At 35.2% G+C, this 23368-nt stretch overlaps 1 protein-coding gene across 2 annotated transcripts in view; it reads right to left on the reverse strand.

Moving 5' to 3' along the window:
• Nucleotides 1-2593: 2593 nt before the first annotated feature.
• VTA1 (vesicle trafficking 1) overlaps nt 2594-23368 on the reverse strand; it is a 41375-nt gene continuing 20600 nt past the window's right edge. Inside the window, exons 5-8 of one of the 2 annotated variants that reach the window (XM_069787166.1) lie at nt 20856-20967; nt 12880-13056; nt 10956-11036; nt 2594-3743 (exon numbers count right to left, since the gene is read on the reverse strand). In XM_069787166.1, coding sequence (XP_069643267.1) covers nt 3598-3743; nt 10956-11036; nt 12880-13056; nt 20856-20967 — 516 coding nt within the window. In that variant the 3' untranslated portion in view covers nt 2594-3597. The remainder of the gene's footprint in view (nt 3744-10955; nt 11037-12879; nt 13057-20855; nt 20968-23368) is intronic. The other variant, XM_069787167.1, reaches the window with a different exon arrangement.

Here is a 23368-nt window from a genome sequence, read left to right on the forward strand (position 1 = left end):
TATCTGACATGTTCCCAATACTTGTAAACAAGGTACTAATTATGTTTTCTGGAAGGCATTCTTATAGCACACCACTGAATTTACATGCATTGTATTACAAATGCACAGACACGTGTCTGCACACAGACCACCACCCCCCCAATTCTACTTCAGACAGTAAGTTTCTCTGATGTCTCGCAGGTAAGTATTATATAGCATCAAGTACTACAATTACAATCACATTCTGGAATATGATCATACGTAAGTGTGTGCTTCTGAAACTTCACTTACAAAGGACAACATTAAAAAATCTACCTGAAATGACTGCAACAATTTGAAAAGAACACCTCCAGTATCAGTAAATCCAATTAGTGCACATTTGAAAAAGTCTCCACCATTTCTCAAACAGTGACTGTAAGACACTTTACAAAGACTTTTGTAGGAATCCTGAAGTGTAATATGGAACTTTCCCTGCAGAGAGGTGAAAGTATAAAGAACTGAAAAAACATTAAGTAATACCAAAAACCTTTTAAAGTAACAAACATTGAACTGATTTACTAAAATTCTAGCTTACATAAATAGCAAAACTGAACGTGGAATATCTGACAGAAAACACTACCTCTCCTTTCTTAAGCAAGGCTGAGATTAAGAACTCACAATCCAAGGGAGAAAGGCTAATAAGCACAAAAAAAAATGGCACTCTTCTTTATTTAATACTGTACTCATACATGTTGGGAATTGGTTTAAGAGGAGCTATGGGTTGATACTTTATCATTCAGAATGGCTGTAAACTGAATCAGTCAACACTTGAAGCTCACAAAGTATTTAACAATGGGGACATAAATTCCAGCACCTACCACAAACTCCAATTTGGAACAATTACAGGCTATCTACCTACATTCTCCTGACATTTTCAAATATGTACACTTCATGAACTGTTCTGCAACACTGGTTTGTACTTTTGGGCTATCTGCCACATTTAAAGCTGTCCCAGAGGCTATACTTAATGGAATGGAAACATTTTGCTGTAATTTACTTTAGGCATTAGTTTGGATGATAAATACTCAAGAGCCTGTTGTATCAAATGTTAGCACCTTAAATATGTGGCTTCAAACATGGTTTGATGGGCTGTTACAAAACTTCTCAATTAAAAAAATAAATGATCAGAGCAAAATAATTTTTAGCAAAATAAAACTCGATATGCTAATTCAGGTATTGTGGCCTGAAGGTCGGTATTATGATATGTTTAATTTTACAGAATTAATGAGAATTTTATATGATGAATCTTCTAAACACTAAATTATTTTCACAAAGAAAGTCCTGATAGCTTCTCTAAAAAATTCTTAAACTTTTGTATTAGCATTTTCATCTCCATTGCCCTCAGAGACACTTACTTTAATTTCTTTCTAGGCAGAAGAAGGTTAAACATGTGTAAATGATTACTCAAAATTGCTCATGGCTTTTTCACTGCTTATTGCTTTTTCACTGAGGATTCCCTGGTTTCCTAGAGGAACCTAGATGTCCAGCATATTCATGGCCAACAGACAGTCTTTTATACGCTTTAAGAAATACTTAAATTTTCATTTGCAAGCTTCTTAGTTATGTACTTCCATTTTGTGTCATTCAAACACCAAAAAATTAAGACTACCAATTTTAATTGAAAAGCCTCAAATTAATGCAGTAGTATATCATAGCTTGCTTATTTTCCCATATAATACAAAAGCCCCAAAGTTCTTTTAATCATTTTATAAGTAGAAACAGGAACACTGCCTTTCTTCCTTCAAGTGCTGGGGACTGAAGCTGGTATTAGTAATAAGTGGTATAATCCACAAATGAAAGCAACTTCTGATTTTTTTATAGCAATGCAATATATGTATTTCTACATGGATCAATGTTCTGCATCCTTTCAACTGAAAAGCAGCTTTTCCAATCATAGTGTAACACCACAGTAATATACATGGAATAATTTACAGTAATTGTTTGATAATGAAGTGAGGGATCTATATTGCATGAAGTACTGTACACAACACAGGCTTATTGCCCAGTTCTGTAGAGCATTACTGTCAAAAAAGTTTCAGACTGATTTATTCTAAATTTCCCAAAACAATTAAAATCTAATCCAAATCACTATCCAGATTAGCATGCTATCCCGTATCAGAAAGCAACATAAACAATACCAGATGTTTTATCTATTAAATCTTGGTCAACTAAAATGCTTAATCATACATTTACAAGTTTCACACTACCCTTTTCAAACCTGCTGTCAAAGATTCTACACTCTTAAAAGGATACCAACAGCTAAACTTTAATGCATGCTTATGTATGATTTTCTTTTCCTCATCTTTTTGCTTTGAATATCAGACTTATTTTAGTTACTGCAAAACAGTGCAGCTGTAAAGAATACATGGATTTGATCCGGCAGCTTGGAAAGAAAGACAGATCAGATAGTATGTCATTAAAATTATTACATAAATCAGACATTCTTTATGGTGTACTCAATTATTATGTCACGCCAGTTAAAATACTACTTATTCTTTCTTTTAAACAGCATGAATGGATTTTTAACAATCAAGAGCTCTATAATTGCAAGGGCAGACCTCATAAAGACTCAAAATTCAGTTTCCAAGATATTTTAATTAAATCCCAAGTCCAAAAAGTCTCCACAACAAAGCAGACAGGAAGAATATTAGCTGGAAATATGAAGCTCTATGACACTAATACCAGAGATGAACCTATACTGCTTTAATAGGTAAAGAACAGGCCTTTTTTTCAGCCTCTTAAAAAGATAGAACAGCTACAAAGTAAATTGCCCTAAAAGTTCATGTTGTTTAGAATCTCTGCCTCCGGTTTTAGGATCATCTCTGATAAATATTAGTACTTTCTCTCAATTATCAAAATATATACGAAATTGTAAGTGTTCACACAAAAGGAGCAAGAACCAACGATCAAGAACACATGTAGCCATTCATACAGTTGTGGGGGATTGGGTTGGAACACCATCAAAATGACTTTCTCTGAAGTGTCAAGAGATGTTTTTTCCAGCACATTTTAAAATGAAATACAAATGTCCTCGAGTCTCCCTCAACTTTAACTTATGTCTCAGATAATACCCAAATAATTTATGTATAGAAAAAAGTCCTTCCCATGTGGATCTGTCAGCCTTCTCACATGCTCTCATTTCAGGAGGAAAGCGCTAATCTTAGTTACCATTTTAAAGCTATTATACTTATTAAATAACTGTTTGAAATAATAAAATCAGAGTAAGAATTTTAACAGAATATTCTTATGCTCAAGTTTTTTACAGATTCAGCATTTTCCCGTTCCGATAATCTAAATATTGCAAGATGAATTCTAACTCTTGAGCAGTGTTCACAGTACTTTCTTCAGTATTTTGCTTACATCAAGCCACTGCATTCGTATGTTTCTAGCTCCACTGTTTGTAAAATGAAAACAGAGATTCCTACTGTACCATTAATTGCTAATCTGACACTGAAACAGTGATTTCATTGTCATGGATGACGGGATTGAGAACCTCTGTGTAACTCCACTCCCCTAACAGGTACAGTAATAAGCTGTTAGTTCTTTAGGCAAAAGACGTGAATCTATTGGATAAAGGCTTCATTCTCTGCCTGTAATCAGTAACTTGAGGGCCTTCTGTAGATTCTGCACAGCAGTGCTCACATCTTCATATTGCAAAGCACTGCCAGCATATTTGCAATATTTTTGAGCTCTGGCAAAGTCCTCTGGAGTCAAACGGACTTCCCCTGCAAAAACATAAGTATTACAAAGTTACTATAAAGGAAATCTGAGGCTTCCTTTCACATGATTTCTGTGTTTTACTTGTATCTGCAGTATTATTATGAAAACCAGGGTAATATTTGTGGTAATATTACAAAGACCAAGCTACGGTGTTTCTTCTGTTCACTATTCTTTCCATTCACATAATGCTTAACATCTTTGCTGCTGGCATTTGAAAAACATAAGAAGACCTTTCTAAACACTGGTATTTGTATGACACAGTGCCTTTCAAAAGTAAGTCAACACCTTTGAGAAAGAGCTGCTCTTCATCTAAGGCAGCAAAGGAGAGCTTTTTAATGACAGTAAGTTAACTGTAATCATATTACAACCTGCAAGAAACAAGGACAGTGTTTTTTGTGTTTACAGTATAGTTACTTTGCTCTCTTCTTCAGGAATAATACATAGATAGAAACTGTTCCTTCTTCACTGGAATAACTTTTCAGAATGTAGAAGCATTTCCCACTGGCCTGTTTTTGCACATTTTATATTTCTGTTTTATCCAAGTAATGTTTATGTTTCCAATTTTATGTACAGAAAACAAGATTGAACCATTAAATGTGCCCATTTTTGTAATACTGGAGAACACTAGCAAAAAAAATATTCTCATCATATAGTATAAAACAATTAACTTTTATTTATTTATTTATTAACCAGAATATTTTCTTGACATAAATCAAACCATTGGGAATTCTGTAACACTCAAATGCATGCACTCAGTCTTCTACAAAGCATAGTAGGGACTTATGCCCTAACTGGCAGAAGATTTGATATGTGAATAGAATCACTGATGGGTGCATAAAGCACAGTTATGTTACTGTCCCTCCTACCACCCACAAAATCACGGGGAGTTTTAAGGCTAATCCCATGCCATTCTAATAACCTATGGATAAATTATAAAACCTTTACTCATGTTCTTTCAGAACAACTTAACTTGTAAAAGACTGATTTTTATGGACATGGATAAAAACCATATGCAATACTAAAGAACTATGTATTTATTTTACAGCATTTTATAAGCAAGGAACAGATCTCACAGATTAAGAAAAATACATTTTAAAATGCACTATAGATATTATACAAAAATTGGTTAAACACATATTTAGCTGTACAGCTTCCTAATTTTAAGCAAGGACATGAATATACTTAAATTATTTTTTATGGGACAATTTCAGTTAGCTGGATCCCCTTCTTTCAAAATAAAACTGTTAGCAATACTGTGAGAATGTTTACTGAAGAATCTCAGTGCTTATCAGAAAATGTCTATTATATTTGCTTTTCCTTTCCCCAATCTTATTATTTAAGAACAGCTTTTGAACAAATAAAACGGAAAACCTGGAAATATTAAAAACTAGACTGGTCTGCTGGTTTTCAGAACAACCCTATACCAATAAAAAGCAGAAGGGTAAGTGCTCTTAAGATTAATTTTATCGATTTTTAAAATATACTCTAGAAGTCTACTTATTTTCCCTTCAATAAATAAATATAGACACAAAATAACTGTTGAATATTGAGGCACATGACAACTTGGTGGACTTATCATTGCAACGTATATTAGCTTACTGCTGAGTAAGTGAAGCCACATTAAATCTCTTAAAATACATACACATGTGAGTAAATACTGGTGAGGGAGTGCATAAACACAGGCACACACTTAGGTTATTTTGTAACCTGAATAAAGTCACAGACTAAAAGCAGCTAGGGTCAATCTGCGACCACATTACTGAACATCATTAAGAAATTAAAAAGACCAAGTTCCCCTCAAAGTGGCTTTATGCTATGATGCCAAAAGAAACTACAAAAATCATTCTTTAAAAACTGGCCAAGGCATCAGTCCAGTATTCAACTAATTTATTGGAAGGAAGCCTAAATTCACCAGTCTAATCTTATTTTTACAGTATGAGCTCTATTAATGTTTTGCTGGCATAAAGCCTTATTTATTATGAAATCTACTTCAGATGCTATTATGACATAACTTGAGGGAAAAAAATTAACCATTTTAAATTTATAAACCAAAGTTTACACAGTAAGGGTGTTGATCTTTTGATGTGCTCAGTGGCCTCAGCTCCTATTGAAGTCAGCACCTCACAATGGGCAAGCAGAACAGAAATAAACCAGCTCTGTGTTCTTGAGTTTTCAAAATAATGTGAAACTTAACTATAATGTCTGTACTTACATCAAAGGTGTAACCACAAAAGTTAGTAACTGACTTCAATTTAAATATTCTAAGGGTTAGGCAGCTTTGGAGAAAAGGAAAGCAGCTTTGCAGAAAAGCACCTGCGGGTCCTGGTGGACATCAATTTATCCACAAGCCAACAACCTGCCCTTGCAGCAAAGAGGGCTAATGGCATCCTGGGCTGCATTAGGACGAGTGTTGCCAGCAGGTGGAGGGATGTGATCCTTCCCCTTCATTCAGCACTAGTGAGGCCACACCTGGAGTGCTGTGGCCAGTTCTGAATTTCTCAGTACTGTAGAGAGACTGACATCCTGGAGAGAGTCCAGCGAAGGGCCACAAAGATGATTAAGGGATTGGAAGACCTCTCATATGAGGAGAGGCTGAGGGACCTGGGACTGTTCAGCCTGGAGAAGAGAAGGCTCAGGGGTATCTTATCAAATGTATATAAATACCTGAAGGGAGGGTGCATAGAGGATGGAGCCAGGCTCTTTTCAGTGGTGCCCAGTGAGAGGACCAGAGGTGGTAGGCACAAACTGAAACACAGGAGGTCCCCTCTGAACACGAGGAAACACTTTTTACTGTGAGGCTGACCGAGCACTGGCACAGGTTGCCCAGAAATGTTGCGGAGTGTCCATCCTTGGAAAGATTCAAAAGCTGTCTTTTGAATTAACAATGCCATTTTTTCTCAAACTTCTTCCTTCAGTGCTGCAAATTAAACCATGGGGAGAGTGCAGGGGCAGGGAGAGACACAAAGGACATGGTCCTGAGCAACCTGTTTTACAGGACCCTTGCTTGAGCAGAGGGGTTGGATGAGATGACCTCCAGCAGTCCCTTCCAATCTCAACCATCCTGTGATTCTGAGCTCTAAAAAAACCCAACAACATTGAGATGGGAAAAGTATACTGTGTGTATCCTGAAACAGACCTGCTTCTGTGTTAATCTGAAATTATTAGCACAATAGTTATATTTATTACTGAAACCTGAGAGACATATGGAATCTGTAACAAGCAGCATGATTCTTTTAGTTTACAAGGAACACAAAGTAAAAACCGAAAGGCAATTTGACTAGAGATGCTGAAGATCATGCTGGGAAAAAAAACAGTTTTAGAATGAAAATAATGTATATTTTACATGATGTATCCGCTTCTCCCTTGTAGCCTTTTCTAGCCATTGGATGTTTTTCCTTTTTATGAAGTTGCCCAAATACAAGGCAGCTGATTTAAGAACATTTTAATAATGCAACTTGGTGTATAAAAACAGAGATGGCAAAGGTAACTGAAATGATTTTTGAAACAAGATGCTCTTTTTTCCCATTAAAGCACTTAAGATATTAAAAATATAAATCCTCAAAGATTTCTTCTTAAGATCATGAAAACATGTAAAATGTCAAACTATTATTTCTACTTTGTGTGTAGAAAATCAAACATTATTATACACACAACTAGAATGGACAAATTGTTTCTCTATACTATGCCACCTGTGGAAGGGAGCATATAGTAACGTAATAAGACTTTATAAAAACTGCGTAGCACAACCATGAATGCATTTAGTGTTAGCAAAATCTAGGGGTAATAAATTTTTTAAGCAAACTACACCAGAGAAGTGCACGCACACATTATACAAAGTTGCTGTGTAGCTGCTCTACATTCTGTTGTCAGAGGCATTAACCAATGCTTAATTGCATAAGCTTTGACACTTACAAAAGTCAATGTTAAACTCTGAAACCTGTTCCCACAGGACAGGAAAATTATTGAAGGATTCATGCTGACTAAAATCAAAGGAATACTGTTACTTTAACTTAATATTCTTTTGATAAAATATTTTACTCTTCTCCACCGAAAGTTTCTCTCCCATCATAGCATTAATCAAATTGCTTCTGCCATGTTATGAGAAGGAAAGAAAATATATAATTTATTTTAAAAATATACATTTGATCTTACTACCAGAAAGAGTCTTGCAGGAATATGTGGAATATCCTGTTTGGCTATGCCTCTACTAGTACATTCAACAGTGCCAGGGAATGCGTCGCAGCACTCAAACTTCACTGTCTACACTGTCAAACTGCTGGAACAGACTCCAGTATGGTTTTGGCCCATGCAAACTAGCACTTTCCCAAACAATTCCTGGGCATGACTTGTGGTCAGAACAGGCTAGAGACCATTCAGGATTGGCAGCCTTCACAAACTACCTTGTTTAGAAGGTTTAAAAGTTTAATAGTATGGATGTAAGTGGTTCTGTGCCAGCTGTTCTCTGTCAAATATTTACAGGCATGTTTAATTTATTAGTATAGACACAGACATCGTGTCTAAATCGTGGAGCAAGTGTACTTTGCACTGTGCTAGCTCTATGGATCTACTGGAGGGCAACACTGTTCCCTTCTTCCCATCCAAAGGAAACTTCAATTCCATACCAATGGTGCACATACCAAGGTCTAACCTCAGTACACAGCCAGGATCTAGCCTGAATATATATGTATTGCAAATCAGGAACGGGGGAGGGCTCCTGGGTCCTACAGTTTACTATGTCTGTTGTGAGATACAAGCATTTCTAAATCTACTTACAGGTCAGGAAACAAGGCTACTGTGGAACAGAGTACTGTTGGCATAAAAAGGACTCCTCAGCAGCATGAGGAGAAGAATGATATCTGCCATTATTCTTACACATACAGCTGAAGGGAGGATGTTTTGGGTAATGACCAGGCATGAGTGACAGGATGGTGACAGTCAAGGACAAACACTTTCCATTGCTCTCAAGCTTCTTAATTCTATTCATACAAACAAAATTCTTACTGTATGTCTGCTGACTGACATATCCCTTATGCCCTCTCAAACTCATGCATAATTTACAGTGTATTTTCTAAGCTTTCAGAACCAAGGATCTGTATGAGCTGTATCACCTCTTCTGGTGCACTTTTGCAAAACTCCCTCATAAGAATGTAACACTTTAAGCTGTTACAAGACACAAACATGTAGTGACACAACAGATGTGCAGAGGAGGAACGCAGGCATGCAAATACTCAGGTTAGATCAAGTGAGAGATTCATCACTGTGCTTAGCAAGGGTCTTAATCTCTTAATTACACAACAGTAGTTATTATGAATTCTCACAAACACAGGGTATCTTAATTTACTCAATTCCTTTTTATTTATATTTATGTACTTATTAAATCAGGTTATCACAAGTAAGTGGCTAAAGGGAGCAATGCACTGATACTATCCAGATACCAAATAACGGAACTTCTAATACTTAATGAAGAATTAAACTTTAAATCAAAATTATGACATTTTTGACAACTAGAATTAAACATTCAAACCAAGACACAACGATGACTAAAATTTTCAGAGTAGTTATCCAAAAACCTATTAGAATGACTGTCTAGAGGACCATGATATGCTGGTTAAATATGAAAGCTTTGCTGCCAAACAACCCAAAATCTACTTTCCAACTAGCAGTTACTACAGTAAAGCTTAAGTAAAGCCTTCAGCTGTTTTGGTTAAGGAGCTACTGAAACCCCCACAACAGCCCCCAAAACTCAAAAACTATCACCCAGTTTAAACGGTTCAGCTACAAGTCTGAGGTATTGTTTTCAGTAAAATGAGTTCACTGTCACACGAGACATTACAGTAATATGCCAGACAAACAATAAGATGTGCCTTTTGTTCTTTAAGAGAATACTAAAGGTTAATATGTCTCTATCAAAGGTAAATTTTGTTATTTTTACCTTTTTAAGACATCTTCTACAAAAATGGCTCCTAATATTAAGATGGACACATCCTTGAGCATTCTTATGACAGCAGATGAAAATCAAGCTAAACACTGAATTCCTATTATAGCATTCAAAAATGCTTTTTCAGTAAAGCTGGTATTTTAACATAGACACCCTCTTCAGCAACATAATAAACTAAAATATCTAACTAAATATTTGTAAGTTACAATATACAAGAATATATACCTATCTAAACTCGGTAGTCTTAATAGGCAAAATCTGACTGTATCTAGTACTGGAACTTAAAACATCAATGACGTATACTATCAGCTTTCCCTGGTGAGGATAAACTATAGGTAGAATGTGAAGAGACTTCATACCAGGACTTCTAGACATCCTCCTCACTCAACATCCACATTACACTGCCAACAAAAATCTGATTATTACAAAGGGATGCAAATTACCTTTTTATTACCTCTATTCCAGACAGAAAAATTCCTAGAAAACACTTAATAATTTGTCCAAATGCACATCAGTGTTCAAACTAGTATCTAGGATGATTCCAGCTTTATTGTCAGTCACTACTCTTTCACAGGCCACGGTTTCCCTATGGTTAAGTATTTGTGTGTGCACTTCAAAGCATGATATATGCAAGCAGACATAAAATCCATGTAATATAGGTTATCAGTGATTTTAACATCAAAGACAGACGCCATTTTAAAAGATAAAAGCCTTGATTAAATGGTACATCAGAATGACATCATTAGCAATACATTATAAATTATTTCATTTAATACAGATACTACTTATAATCAACAAGCACACATAATTATGCTGCAACAAAAAACACCATTGGAATGTCATGATTATTTAATGAAGTGAATAAATAACTTATGTACTGACCCTGTAGAAGAAATTTTAAGTAAAGGGAATGTGTATTGATTACCAAAAATATCATTTAGCAAAGGCCATCAGGAATATAGGCTTTGCTAAGTATCTCACAACCTCACCTGAGAAGCAACAACATAAATATTAAAAAAGCCTAACGCAATGCTAGTTCACTGGTTCAAAAAAGTCAGATAGACAAACACTAAACATACACTGTAGCAAAGCTTTCAGAAACTATTAAAAACTCTTAGCAACACAATGCTTAGATGATGTCCATTATTTTTACAATTTCTGAATTAATAGTATTCAGATAATGATGTCATTACTTCTCAAACTTCTTCCTTCAGTGCAGGGTTAGACACACAGGACACAGCATGTCCATGTACAGACAATACAAACACCACCACCTTACCTGCAGACTGAGCACTGTAAAGGGAAGAATCGACTAGAGGAATATTCTGAGGAGCAGGCTGAATGGTGTTACTTGTCACTCCTGCAAATCAATGCAAAAATTGGACTTTGGTTATTTTTATCTATAGACTTTAAAAGTAAGCAAATGAAATAAGAAAACAGAACAGGTAAACCTAATGACTCCATGATTTTTAAATTAAGCAGCTGATAGCTTCCCAATTCTGAAAGTTTGTAACAAATAATTTTAAACCCCTCGCTTCAGACTATGGATGTTTTATAAAGTAATACAGAAGAATTTACAGACTGTCATTCATTTTATCAGTACAGTATTTCACAGAAATTTAATTTCGAGCATTAAAAAAAATAAGAAAGTACTAGTCCAAAAGACACTGGTTACCCTAGAGTACTGAGGATAACCTGCTAAAAAAGAGTAGGAATAAAATTTTATATTTGAAGTTTAAATTCTGCCATTTAATATCAGACAGAGTCTCCATTATTGTATTTTTAAAGTCCCATGCCTGCCATCTCACACTTGCAAACTATCTCCTTCCCAATTCCTTCAAAAACAATCAGTGAGAATAAAAAAACTAGCTAGATTTAAAAGGGAAATGGTGATACTAGAAGAAACAGCACTTTACAATGTGAAGCATTCTTGTATCTGCATGCACATTTTAGACACTCTCATTTGCCTTGATCCAAAACTGTACTTTTGCAGTATATCCAGAACATACCAGACTAACAGTTATTTCTACAACATCTGCTATGTAGGAAGATGGTATAATCACTTTTCTAAATTATCTGTTATTTCATGGAATGACTGATGGGGTTAAAACTATGTAATGCAAAGAATTCCATGTATTCCAACAAGGTACACTTTACATAATTTTCAGATCTGGTAAAAACAAAGAGCTAACATTTACCTAGGCTGCATGTAAAAAAACAACACTCTCCCCCTCCCAGACCCCCCCCCCCCCACCTATCTAAAGGATTTCCCTTTGATAAATCTGAAAAAATGAGCATCCTGAACTTTTCATAGGGTGAAGCATTTTTAAAATGAGAAAGTAAAAGAAAAGGAGAGGCTGTGGGACAAAAATATCTCATATGTTCTGTAATATAAAAATGTATCTGAACAATCAAATGATCATCAGGATTGAAATCAAGAGCTTTTAATTTGTTAGTCTTATTAAACATCATTATAAAAAGGTAACATGAGGTGAAAAAGTTGCATTCACAAATCATTTAACACAACTTTTTTTTTTTTTTTTTTTTTAATACCACAACTGGGAAGAACTTTGGATTTTTGAGAACTTGGGTTTGGTCCAAAAATGACACAGAATAAGAAGGATGCAGGAGCCAGTATGTTTAGCAGTAGGGACAAAATTTCCATTAATAATATTGTTTGAGGTCAATCACACTAAAGTACTTGCATGGGAAAAGGAGCATAAACCAAATAGAAGAAAAGTATGAACTGTACATCAGGCATGATTATTATAGTGTTGTTTTAACAGTTTCAACATTATATTTGATATGTTCCCACATAAAGAACAGCAGTCTATCTGCACAGGGAAAGCTAAATATGAAATGAAGTAATACAATTTCATCTATCAAGTGAAAGATTAAAATAGTGCTTTACAGTATAGATGTTGCAACACATGATTCTAGAGAAGAAAAAAACATTCTGTCTGCAGGAACACTCACCCTTTCAGTCCATATATCTCTTCTGGCAAAGTGCTCCAAAATATGAATTATGTATTTTAAAAACCATAAAAACATAAAAAAATATTGTTGATGGCATTTTTATGATGTTAATTTAGGAAGTTTCTTCTCCCATAGAATACCTGTACTATTTTAGTTTATGTAATGGAAAGAGGGCTAGAATTCATCTGTCAATAAAGCCATGAATTTTTTGGGTGTTTCAGACATACCTGTGTTATGAGGAACTTCAGCTGGAGTGTTGGCTGGTGCATGGGCACCTGGTGGTATATGTATGCCAGTGTAATTACTAGTTGGTATGTTGTTAGCTTCATACGTAGATGTTGATGTTGGTTGAGTCGTTCCACTATGGAGAGAAGATGACCCTGCTTCTTCCCTTTCAACATCTGCTAGGATGACACAGAACAGGAATTACTGCAACTCTTCTGTACAAACACTTGTAAACTTAGGCTTTCTTTTAAAACCTCCTTTCAAATTTTAGTTAGTAGAAAAGTTGCACCACAGTGTGACATAAAACATTTATCAACCCAAACCACCTACAGCTGATTTGACAAAGTAAAAAAGCAACAAAAGCAACTCACATACTTTCAAAGACCTCTTCTGTAAGAATAATGAGGTTCAATATATCCCATAGCATGTACAAAGAACATATATATTATTTTTCAATCTAGTCTTGTTCTTAAGGTTCTGGTCTAGTTTATTCAATGTTGCATTGAAGGCTAATGGTCCAATTTTAGTATGCTAATGACCCAGTTAATTTAGAACATGGTTGATTTCTGTTCCTTAATTTGAATTCAGTTCAACTTAAAAAAGCTAATTTTCTTTTGCAGTGTGTGTTCATCTGTATCAATAATGTCAGGTGGAATGAGCAGAGTTTGGGGAATGGCTTTGTTAACACCCAGCTCTTGAAAGGGAGCAAAGCGAATATGGGAGCACAAAACTTGTGTAAGTCTAGAGCTGGCAAAAGAGATGTTCTTTATGAAATCCATACTGATCTTCAACTATACAAGATTGTGCGTTATGCAAGCACCTCTACTGCTTAATAATTAAACAGTCTACTATTACAAATATTACTATCACAAATATCAGAATTTTTTTCCTATGTAAGGCTCTCTTCCAGAAAAAATTCAGGTACCTTTACTAAAAATGACTAGACACCTTCTAATTCACAATACTATTTACTACAAAAAAAGGCTATAATGTGGAGTAAAATCAGCAGTATTGTCATTAGAACATTTTTACTGGACTTTAATAAATACACAGTTAAAGAATATATTTTTGTTTTATATTGCAAAGTTGTAGTATTTTAGTTTCATTCAGAATATCAAAGTACTAATAAACAAATTTGCAAATCCCCCAAATCCACAGTCTAATACCAAGAAACTTTATTTAAAAGTATTAGAAGCAAAGTTCTGTCAGGTATGTCAAGCACTGCTTGCAAAATTTAATATAAAAACACAGAACATGGTAAAATTTTTGTATGTTACTCTTGTAAAAATTACTTTCACTTGCTGCAACCAGTAATTCAGGCTGTGGTTTTATGAGGCTATTCCTGACATGCAAACAAACATCTGGCAGATTTCTGGAAGGCAAAGGATATCTTAAGGTGCCAGATTTTTCCTTTGCTGTATTTTTTGCTAGTAACTCATACTGCAATATCATATGGCTAATACGCATGGAAGAAAAATTAAATGTGTTAAAACTGGCAAAAAAAAGTGAGATTCAAAAGCAAACACCGGATATTTTGCCTTTCAAATAATGACGTAATGATAGGAATAAGCCATTGGTTGACTGCGATACTTTTCAGTGGTTTTGGTGGTCATTAAAAAAATTGTTTTAAAACAGTTCCAGAAAATAAAATGTAGTTTAACAAAATCCCAGAGACTTACTATACATAAGATTAACGAAATAGTTATGCACAACACTTATGCTGTCTGAAGGTAAGGCTGCCCAAGTTTACTTGTAACACTGTTATTTATTATTTATAGCTTGGTCCAATTGTAGCCATAAAGTTGGATTTTCTATGTTGGGTGCCTGCCTGAAGCTAGTATTTTGGGAAAGCTGACGTAAAAAATTAAGCCACTTTTGAGACTGAGAGAGTGGGAGAAAACATGGTTTCATTATACTTAGTATCTCAACTAAGAGAAATTACCTGCAAGTTCTTGCCCAGACTTAAACCACTAATGCATTTATTCCTTTATTCTGCTCCTGCAGCATCCTGTTCCCCTTATCTGGCTCTTCAGTCCCATTCTGATTTCTCTCTCTCTGCACCAAGACTTCATATCCCATATCTGCAACCCCTTGCCCCATACTTGTGTCTGTCTTGCACTACCTCCCAACCTTCTCTCCAACACATTCCCAGTTTCAGCTTCAGACTTCCTCACCGCATAGTTCATGGTCTCTAGTCACTCCTTTAAAAGTGCAATGCTGTAGGCAACACTGGCCATGGAAGATAGGAACTCAAATGGTTCTGGCAATGTTATAAACAAACAAAAAAACCCAACCCAACCAAAAAAAAAAAAGCGTTAGAAGTGCTGACCACCCTTAATAACAGCGCCTGTAAGAGGCAAATTCACAAAAGGGCAATATACTTTTTAATCAGGTATATGTATAAAAAAATCTAGCTAAACTGTTTGATTTGCTCATTATGCAATTGGCAAATATTAAACTGTATTAAACATAAAAGTAGCTTTGTTTAAATTAACTTTTCTTAGGTGTTTAAAGTGCCCAAATGTCATCAACACATTGCAACTATTCTTTCTGCAAAGTAAATATTTAAAATATTCTTTATCAAAGATTAAAGTATTAGAACCATTTTGAGATATGCACTTGCAATATTTGTGAAGAGTTTTAACAGTAGTGCTAAACAAAAGGTTTTCAGGCTGCTCAAAAAGAATATTTAAGTCAACAAACTGTTTTTAAGTTCTGTGGTTCGAACATCCATAACATTATTGAAAAACAAATCTTTTCCAGGGAATGGGAATGAACACTTGAAAATTAGAGAATTAATTTCTCATAAAGCAGTAAAGCCCTAGAATTTAAAGTTCCTTGCAATTTGCTTAAGGATGCTGAAATACTAGGCTGTGAAACAGTGACACTATTGTTTCACATTCAGTTTCAGCTCCAGCTGAGTTTCTTGTCTTGGAACCTCATCAGCCTTTGTGCTTGGATCCCAGCATAATGAATCCATGTGCTCTTTAGATTTTCCTCAGAGCTACAGTATACCCAGACTATCTGTTTGTTTAAATTATTTTTTATTTATTGAAGGCAAGACTTCGTGGAATGAGGCTGATACCCCTGGCCCCTTAACCAAATGTCCAAAGATACTTTCATATAAATAGAGGATTCTCAAGGCTTAATGGTATTCCCTTGTCTAATGTAAGGAAGCACCAATTATGAGTTAACTTCAGCAGCCCAAAGCACTAAATTTAAAACTAGCAAAATTTTTATTTTTAAAGAGTCCAGACTCCCCCAATCCTCTGGACTCCTATTTTTAAGGAGTCCAGAGAATTAAAAAGGTAATCCATTCATTTTAATTTAAAAACATTTTCTTTTTCTCATTCTGCTGTACTATTCCTCTTTAGCTTGAGATATTGCTAGAAGATGCACAATGTAAGGAACTATTGGAACACTGGTTTTTTAGAATATATAAATGTCTATTTTTTTTCCTACAACATTGAGAAATGGACTCAAAAATCCATCAACTTTTCATACACTGGTCTTTCTACTAGTTAGGACTATGAAGGTTTCCTGGAATTCTGTGATATAAATGTAGAATACATATCATATATTGCAATGAAAGTGGTGACATTTAATGTATTTTACTATGGCCATGCCATAACCATTTAGGAACTTTTTCATATTTGAAATTATGCTTTTAATTTTTTTCCATTAGTATAAAATCTTGTTGGGGGACCTAGGGTTACTGCCAAGTGACCTTTATGTGTACTCTCAGACTTGTATTCCAACTGCATTAATAAATTACACATGTCATTTTAAGGTTTCCATGGTGGCATCCTGACAAAAGCATCCATAAATCCAACAGCAGAACTGCATAAAGCATGCCTATGTTACTGTAAAAACATCTCCAAGAGTTACAGTATGGTTCTCAAGAATCACAAAGAAAATAACAATTTGGAAAGAAATAGTAATTTGTCAAGCTACAGAGACCTAGTTTCACTCTGTTTAAACAGACTTTTTCCACTTGCAAGGAGAAGAAGAAAATGAGCAAGCAGAAAGGAATGGGGAAGGTTCAGTCATACATTCAAACAATGCTGCTTTTCTTCTTATGATGCACAAAGCAAGAATTCACACTTTTTTTAACTGATTCTTCTAATAAAAATAATTTGCATAAAATTTTTGTCTTGGTTGTGTAAAGCATTATGGGCACCTACTTTACAGAGTTAATATCCAAAAATAAATGTCAAAAAGTATTTTTCATTTAATTGCTCAGAAAATAAGAGTGTGAGAAATTCTCTTACTACATGAAATACAATTCAACAAAGATATTGCCAGATTATAGATATTGCAGGCTCCCCATCAATAAGGTGGTTAAAATTTTGGCTTACTCATCATTTGCATCCCTTTTAAGTTGCACGTACACATAACTTGGTGATGAAAGCAACAGCCTTCACCAATTCACACTACTGCTTGTAATGACCTGTCATGAATAGTAGGGATTTGAATAAAGTCTGAATTCTACTTTCCCTCCTACAACAGTTTCTTTTGCAGCCTTAAGCAAGTCAGTTACTTTTGCCTCCACATTAATAAAATGAAGAAAGAGTCTATTTATTGCTGCTGAGGAACAATTACTGTTTCTACACAAGCTGCATACACAGATTTTTAGCAAAAGCTCTGTAATCTTTGCTTAGAAATTCTATTTTTGCAATTGTTTAGAATTCATAATTCATTTCACATAATCAGGTGAGCTTTGTAAACATTACCACGCTATGAACCAGACCACTAAAGAGCATAATATTTAATTGGGCTATTCATTACATTCACTATAACAAAAGATTTTTTTCCCCACATATTGTCTTCTCCAGTAAATTATCAAACTGCTGTAATTTGACTTAGAAAGATGTGGTGATGTTTGCAGCTGGAATTGCATCATAAGTCTCTCTCGCTACAGCTGCACCGGCATTTAAGAAAACTGCCTTGAAAAAGACTGTATGTTGAAGAAGAAATTAGCTTGCTAATGCTTCACTTCAAATATAGCTGTGCCTAGATTGGAGCGTATTTTAGTGGGTAAGATAGCCATTCCAGTTAAGTCTGTAGGGCATCTTTAGGTAAGGAAAACATAACAACAAGAATACACTAGTAACTTGGAAATCAAATTGTATCCAACTCATTATTTGTTCAAAAATATTTGAATTTACTTACGTTGTAGTGTTTCTAGAGTGTTAATACCCAAACAGTATTTTATCCAGGAAAACTGCAAAGAAATTCTAATTGGCACCCAGGCTTTTAGACACTTTTGCTTACTTTTAACAAAATAAAGGCTAGCGATAAGCAGAGATACACACTCTCATGGTGATGATGTACTTTATAATTTTTTACTTTTTTTTTTTTTTCCTAATAATTAATTCACATTTTCCTGGTTGCGACCTGTGTCCATCGCCTGTTGTCCATCACTACGCATGTCCAAGAAGAGTCTGGCTTAGATCTTCTCTACACTATCCCATTAGGTATAGTTTAAGACAGACCTTAGACCCACTTAACTTCACCTTATATGCCATGTTCTCCAGTTCACATTTGGAAGACAATAGAAAACCCTCATACTTCAAGCAATATACTACTTTCTAACAAAGGTGGGCTTGGAACGAGTAAGAATGCCTGTCTTCTACTTCCTCATACTTTGCTCACTGTCTGATAAAGGTGACAAGCTAGACAGTTTTTATTCATGCTACTTTGTCACTTTTTATCTTCTGCTGCACATTTGTCTTCTGCTAAAGAATCAGCTAGTGGCTGCCAAGTGGAATAGGATGCGACACCTTACTGGAAGGACCACCAGTTTAATCTTTCTATAAATAGTAGGTCATGCCCATCCTCCTCTTTCTTCACAAATAAACAGGAAAGAAGCTTCAAAATATGAGATTGTATGATGAAAAGATTGAGAACCAGAAGAGAAACCAGTTTTCTAATGTTTTGACATGTTTAAAATAAAACCAACATGCAGAGAATTACAAACCTATTCATAACATATTTGAAATTACAGGTTCAGACTTCAAAATTCCCTGAAGACCTAGGTACAGACCCCAAACATGAATGAATGGAAACAAATAGTTGTGTATGTGTCTGTGTATGTACGCATGTGTAAATATATAGATCATATTGTATTAATACACATGTGTAGCTACTTCTGCAAGGTGGCTCTACAAGTTAGATACAAGCCACACTCTACAAGTTAGATTTCTCTCTTCTGCATTGTAGATTTGTTTGTTGATCCTTTTTATTAGAAAAATTTGTATTACTAAATTCAAGTGTAAGTTAAGCAATAAATGAGCATCAACTTAAGTGACATTTATTCAAGTCACAAAGTCTTGTATGCTGGCTCAGAGGAAAATTTCAAATCATTCAATGTTCTTAGCTGTTTCATTAGGTATGTGAAGAATTATACATAGAGGTTATTGTCACTGTGCAGAATTAGACTGTTTTAATTTGCATAATGAAAATATCCATTCCAAAGTCATCCTCTTTCCATAAGAGATTCACATTTAAAATTTGTATTTCAAGCTTCTGCACTGACTGGGGAAGAAAACAAAGAGATCCCTTATTAATGAAACTGATTGCTATCAAAAGCAACTGGTAAAATGCAAAAATAATTAAACATCCATAAAGCATTAAGCATAGAAAATGGAAAAGTAAATGGGTGAAAATATTTTGAAAGTTAATTGAACAATTACATACCATTTCTATTTTGATGTATTTCAGAAATGAACCATTTGTGCATATATTTTGCTTTTATCAATAACTGAAAAACATGATAAGTTTATACACAGAACAGTAATACTATTATCTGTTTCAGCAGTTTAACAAAAAGACGGTTTTTATGTGGTTTTATTTGAGTTCACAAAAACACATATCTGTGAAGTCTGTGGATCTATACTTTAGAAACAGGGTAACATTTATAAAGTTTAGAAATAATGTGGCAGCTCTGGTTTGATGTTTTATTATTTTTAGAAAAAATACACGTAATGAAATAAGAGAATGGAGCTGCCTTTCTTAGAATAGGTTAGGATGTGATCTGCGTGCTCTTGTAAAAGAGAGTCTGCTTAGTATGTGTTCTGTTACTTCATGGAGAGGCTAGCTTGCGTCAGGTCACAGTGGTGGTCTCTGTTTTTAAAAAGCTCTAAATGAGAAAGGTTTGGATGCCCCTAACATTTCTTACTGTAAAGCTAGGACTTTTAAATTAGCAACAGAGTTTAGACATGTCTGAATGCATTAAATAGAAGGCAGTAAAAGTTACAATTTGGGAGGCTTAAAACAACCTGTTTTGATAAACATTCATTTCGGTAAGTGGCTGTCCTTGGAAACCACCTCTTTTTATCTAACAGCTAAGGAGGTAACTTCAAAGAATCCTGTACAAGAAAGTCAGGTAGCCAGAAGAACACAGGGAGTAACTAAAAACACGAGGAAAGGGGGGGTGAATGAGAAAGCAGCAGGAAATCCAATATAAAAAGAGTAGGCCATAAACCTGCTTTGAAAAACACATTATTATACAGGGAGAAAAGGGCTGTCTCATAATCAGGTGTTTGCTTTGAAGTTGAATTTATCTATGATCAATCCCCTTTTGACTCCTATTTAACTTCTAAGAGAGGATAAACTGGCAAAGGGATCATAACTTTACAGAACAGATTTCAAAGAAGGACTGTGGGTAGCGTTAGAAATGCATGGTTCTGGCCCAAAGGTGACAATGCCTTCTTAGAGAGTAGCTGTATTCAAAATAATCTCCACTACAGAGGAAAGAAAAAAAATAAAATTAAATAAGTCAATCAAATAGTAACATCCAATAAAAATAACAGTAGGAGAAGCAGAGAAGAAAAAGCAGAAGGTGGCCCACTGTGAATGGAACAGTAAACATGAAAGCTGTGCTTCCTGTGGGGTGCTCCCTGAAGGACTCTGCATACCACCATTTTGGTCTCAGCCCAGCCCTCTGCTCTTTTAAAAAGAAAAGGGGAACACATACCGAAGCTCTCTCCTTCCATTCCAATAGGCCCAGGCTGAGGAGTCTCTCCATTCTTCAAGCAGTTATGAATGTAAGCTGCCTTCCACCTGGCGTACTTCCTGTGCTGGGCATTCTGGGGAAGTGAAAAGGCCACCCATTTTAACCACCCACTTCTGCACATTAATGCATTCAAAACAGAAATATAAGCAGGTTTTCCACCCTGAGCAGATATTATAAAACTAAACTGCTTTCTCTGCTATCATTTGACACCCCTTTAAACAGCACATTTGAAAATTAATCAGTGTATTAAAAAAAAATATATATAAAAAGAACACCTTTAACAGGTTCTCAGCATGAAAGGAAAATATGGAGATCTTCAATTAGTGCAGCATGTCAGGAAAAGGAAATAAATTACACCAGGACCACCTAGTGTGAAAGGCTGGGCACTGTGTGGTAATTACTGATATGAAATAATAAAGAAAACTTCCTCTCTCCATAAACTTAGATGATTATTTACTTTAGATTTAAATACCTGAAACTTAAAATGCAACTCCTGCTGAACAATAATATATCTTTTCTAATTACATTATTTTAAATTTTAAAAAGGTATTTAAAAGCATGAATACAGAAAGGCTGCTGTAGTTGCAGATTAAGGTAGTATGTGTGGGATATTCTAGGACATAAAATATTTTGATTTAATATCTTCACAACGTAGCTAAAAAATCAGATGAAGGACTTTAGCAATACATAAACTACCTGCAGAGCAAGGGGTTATGATACTTGAGTTATTAGAAAAAATGTTAATGCTTCTCAAAAAATTAATTACTATATTCACAGTCAATTGCCAACTCATCTTCTGAAATGGTGACAATATGAAGCAACAGTAGTGAGAAGCAAATCTGCTGCTTGCCTTTCTGATTCCATTTTCATTTCCACGGTAACAGTTTGAAATTGAAAAAATGTGGTAGTAACTTCAGTATTTAAAGAAAATCAACATGATTTTTCACTATTTTCAGTTTCTGGGAAAAAAACTGAGCTGAAAAGCATTTCACCTGGTTTTCATAAATTCTTTTCACAAAACATGAGTGAGTGAAATAAATGTCAGAATCTCGACTATTCTGAGATTTTCCATTTCATTTTTTAAAATATACTGTTCTTAGGGACAACTTTAGTATGTCAAAACATGAAATGAAGATTGGCCACTTTATATCTCCTGGGACTGTTACAACAGTGTTTTTTTAACCCAGGAAGAATTCTCAATTGTTATGAGAAATCTTAAACTGATCATGTAAATCAACTACTTTGTCAAAAGTTTAAGAGAAATAACCAGTTCTGACAGTTATGAGGTAATACATTTCAAGGAACAAGGCTGAATACAAACAGAGATGAGAAATGTGGAAGGATGAGTGGAATAATTTGGCCAAGTGAACAATGCTGCTTGAGAGTGTGTTTCACATCAACATCATCACCTGCAAGGTACTGGTGAACTCAGATTTCCACAGTAACAATCACAGGTAAAGTGGTTTGCAAACTGAGGTAGACAGAATAATGTCTTTTTAAAAGTCCTGACTGAAACTACATCCAAAGTTTTTGTGAACTAATAAAATGAAATTCAAAATTGCACTTCACAAAGTCTATTGCACTGTCATCTAGAACAGGGTAGAGAGTGACAGCATAATGGCTATCTCCAGAAAGCTCCCTTGTTCTTATTTAATACACTGTTATCCACCAGGATGCTTATGCAGCCCAGGAGAAAGATATGGTTTTCATGTTCACAAATAAAATATTCTCCAGAAAAAAAGCGTATCCTGATGACAGATTTATTAAAATGCATTCACTATACCTTAGAAAGGAAAAGTACAATTGGAAAACACAGCTTTCTGTTAAATACTTTCTTTTAATAATCATTCCTGGCCAGGTAGTGTTACAGATGAAATTCTTTTATCATTCACAAATACACTAGAAGCCACAAAATGCAGAAATTCACAGCCAGAGTACAGTACTTTTAAAAAAGAGCATTATGCAAGATTTAACAGCCCATACATCTCCCTTCTGTCCTAATACCGCAATTATTTCTTGATAAAGTGTGAAGATGCTGTTGTATCAGGTGTCTGTGCCCATGTTCTGGCAATGGGGGGCAGCAGGGGTGTATCTGTGAGGAGAGACCAGGGCTGCCCTGTGCCAGGAACGGCCAGCTCCAGCAGACCCATGGCAGGACAGAGTTGAGCTTCTCAGCCAGGCTGGTGGTGCCCCTGGGAAAGCATATTTAAGAATGAGCCCAAACCCCTCCCACCAAAACGCTGGACGGAGTGAGGAGAAGGGAACAAGGTGTTTGATGTGTGTCATTATGCATCCCAACTGCAAAGCTTGTCATTCCGGAACTGAGAACCTAAATTTTGTTGCTTTTTAGTTTGTTTTTAATACACAGTGCTGTCCCTTTTCGGAAGGCTGCCCTACTGTATGAACGTTATTACTGAGGTAAATGAAAATAACACTACTATCACATAGCTTCTTACTGATCTGACGTAAGCTGT

Source organism: Haliaeetus albicilla, chromosome 7, assembly GCF_947461875.1.
Source record: "Haliaeetus albicilla chromosome 7, bHalAlb1.1, whole genome shotgun sequence".
NCBI lineage: Eukaryota > Metazoa > Chordata > Aves > Accipitriformes > Accipitridae > Haliaeetus > Haliaeetus albicilla.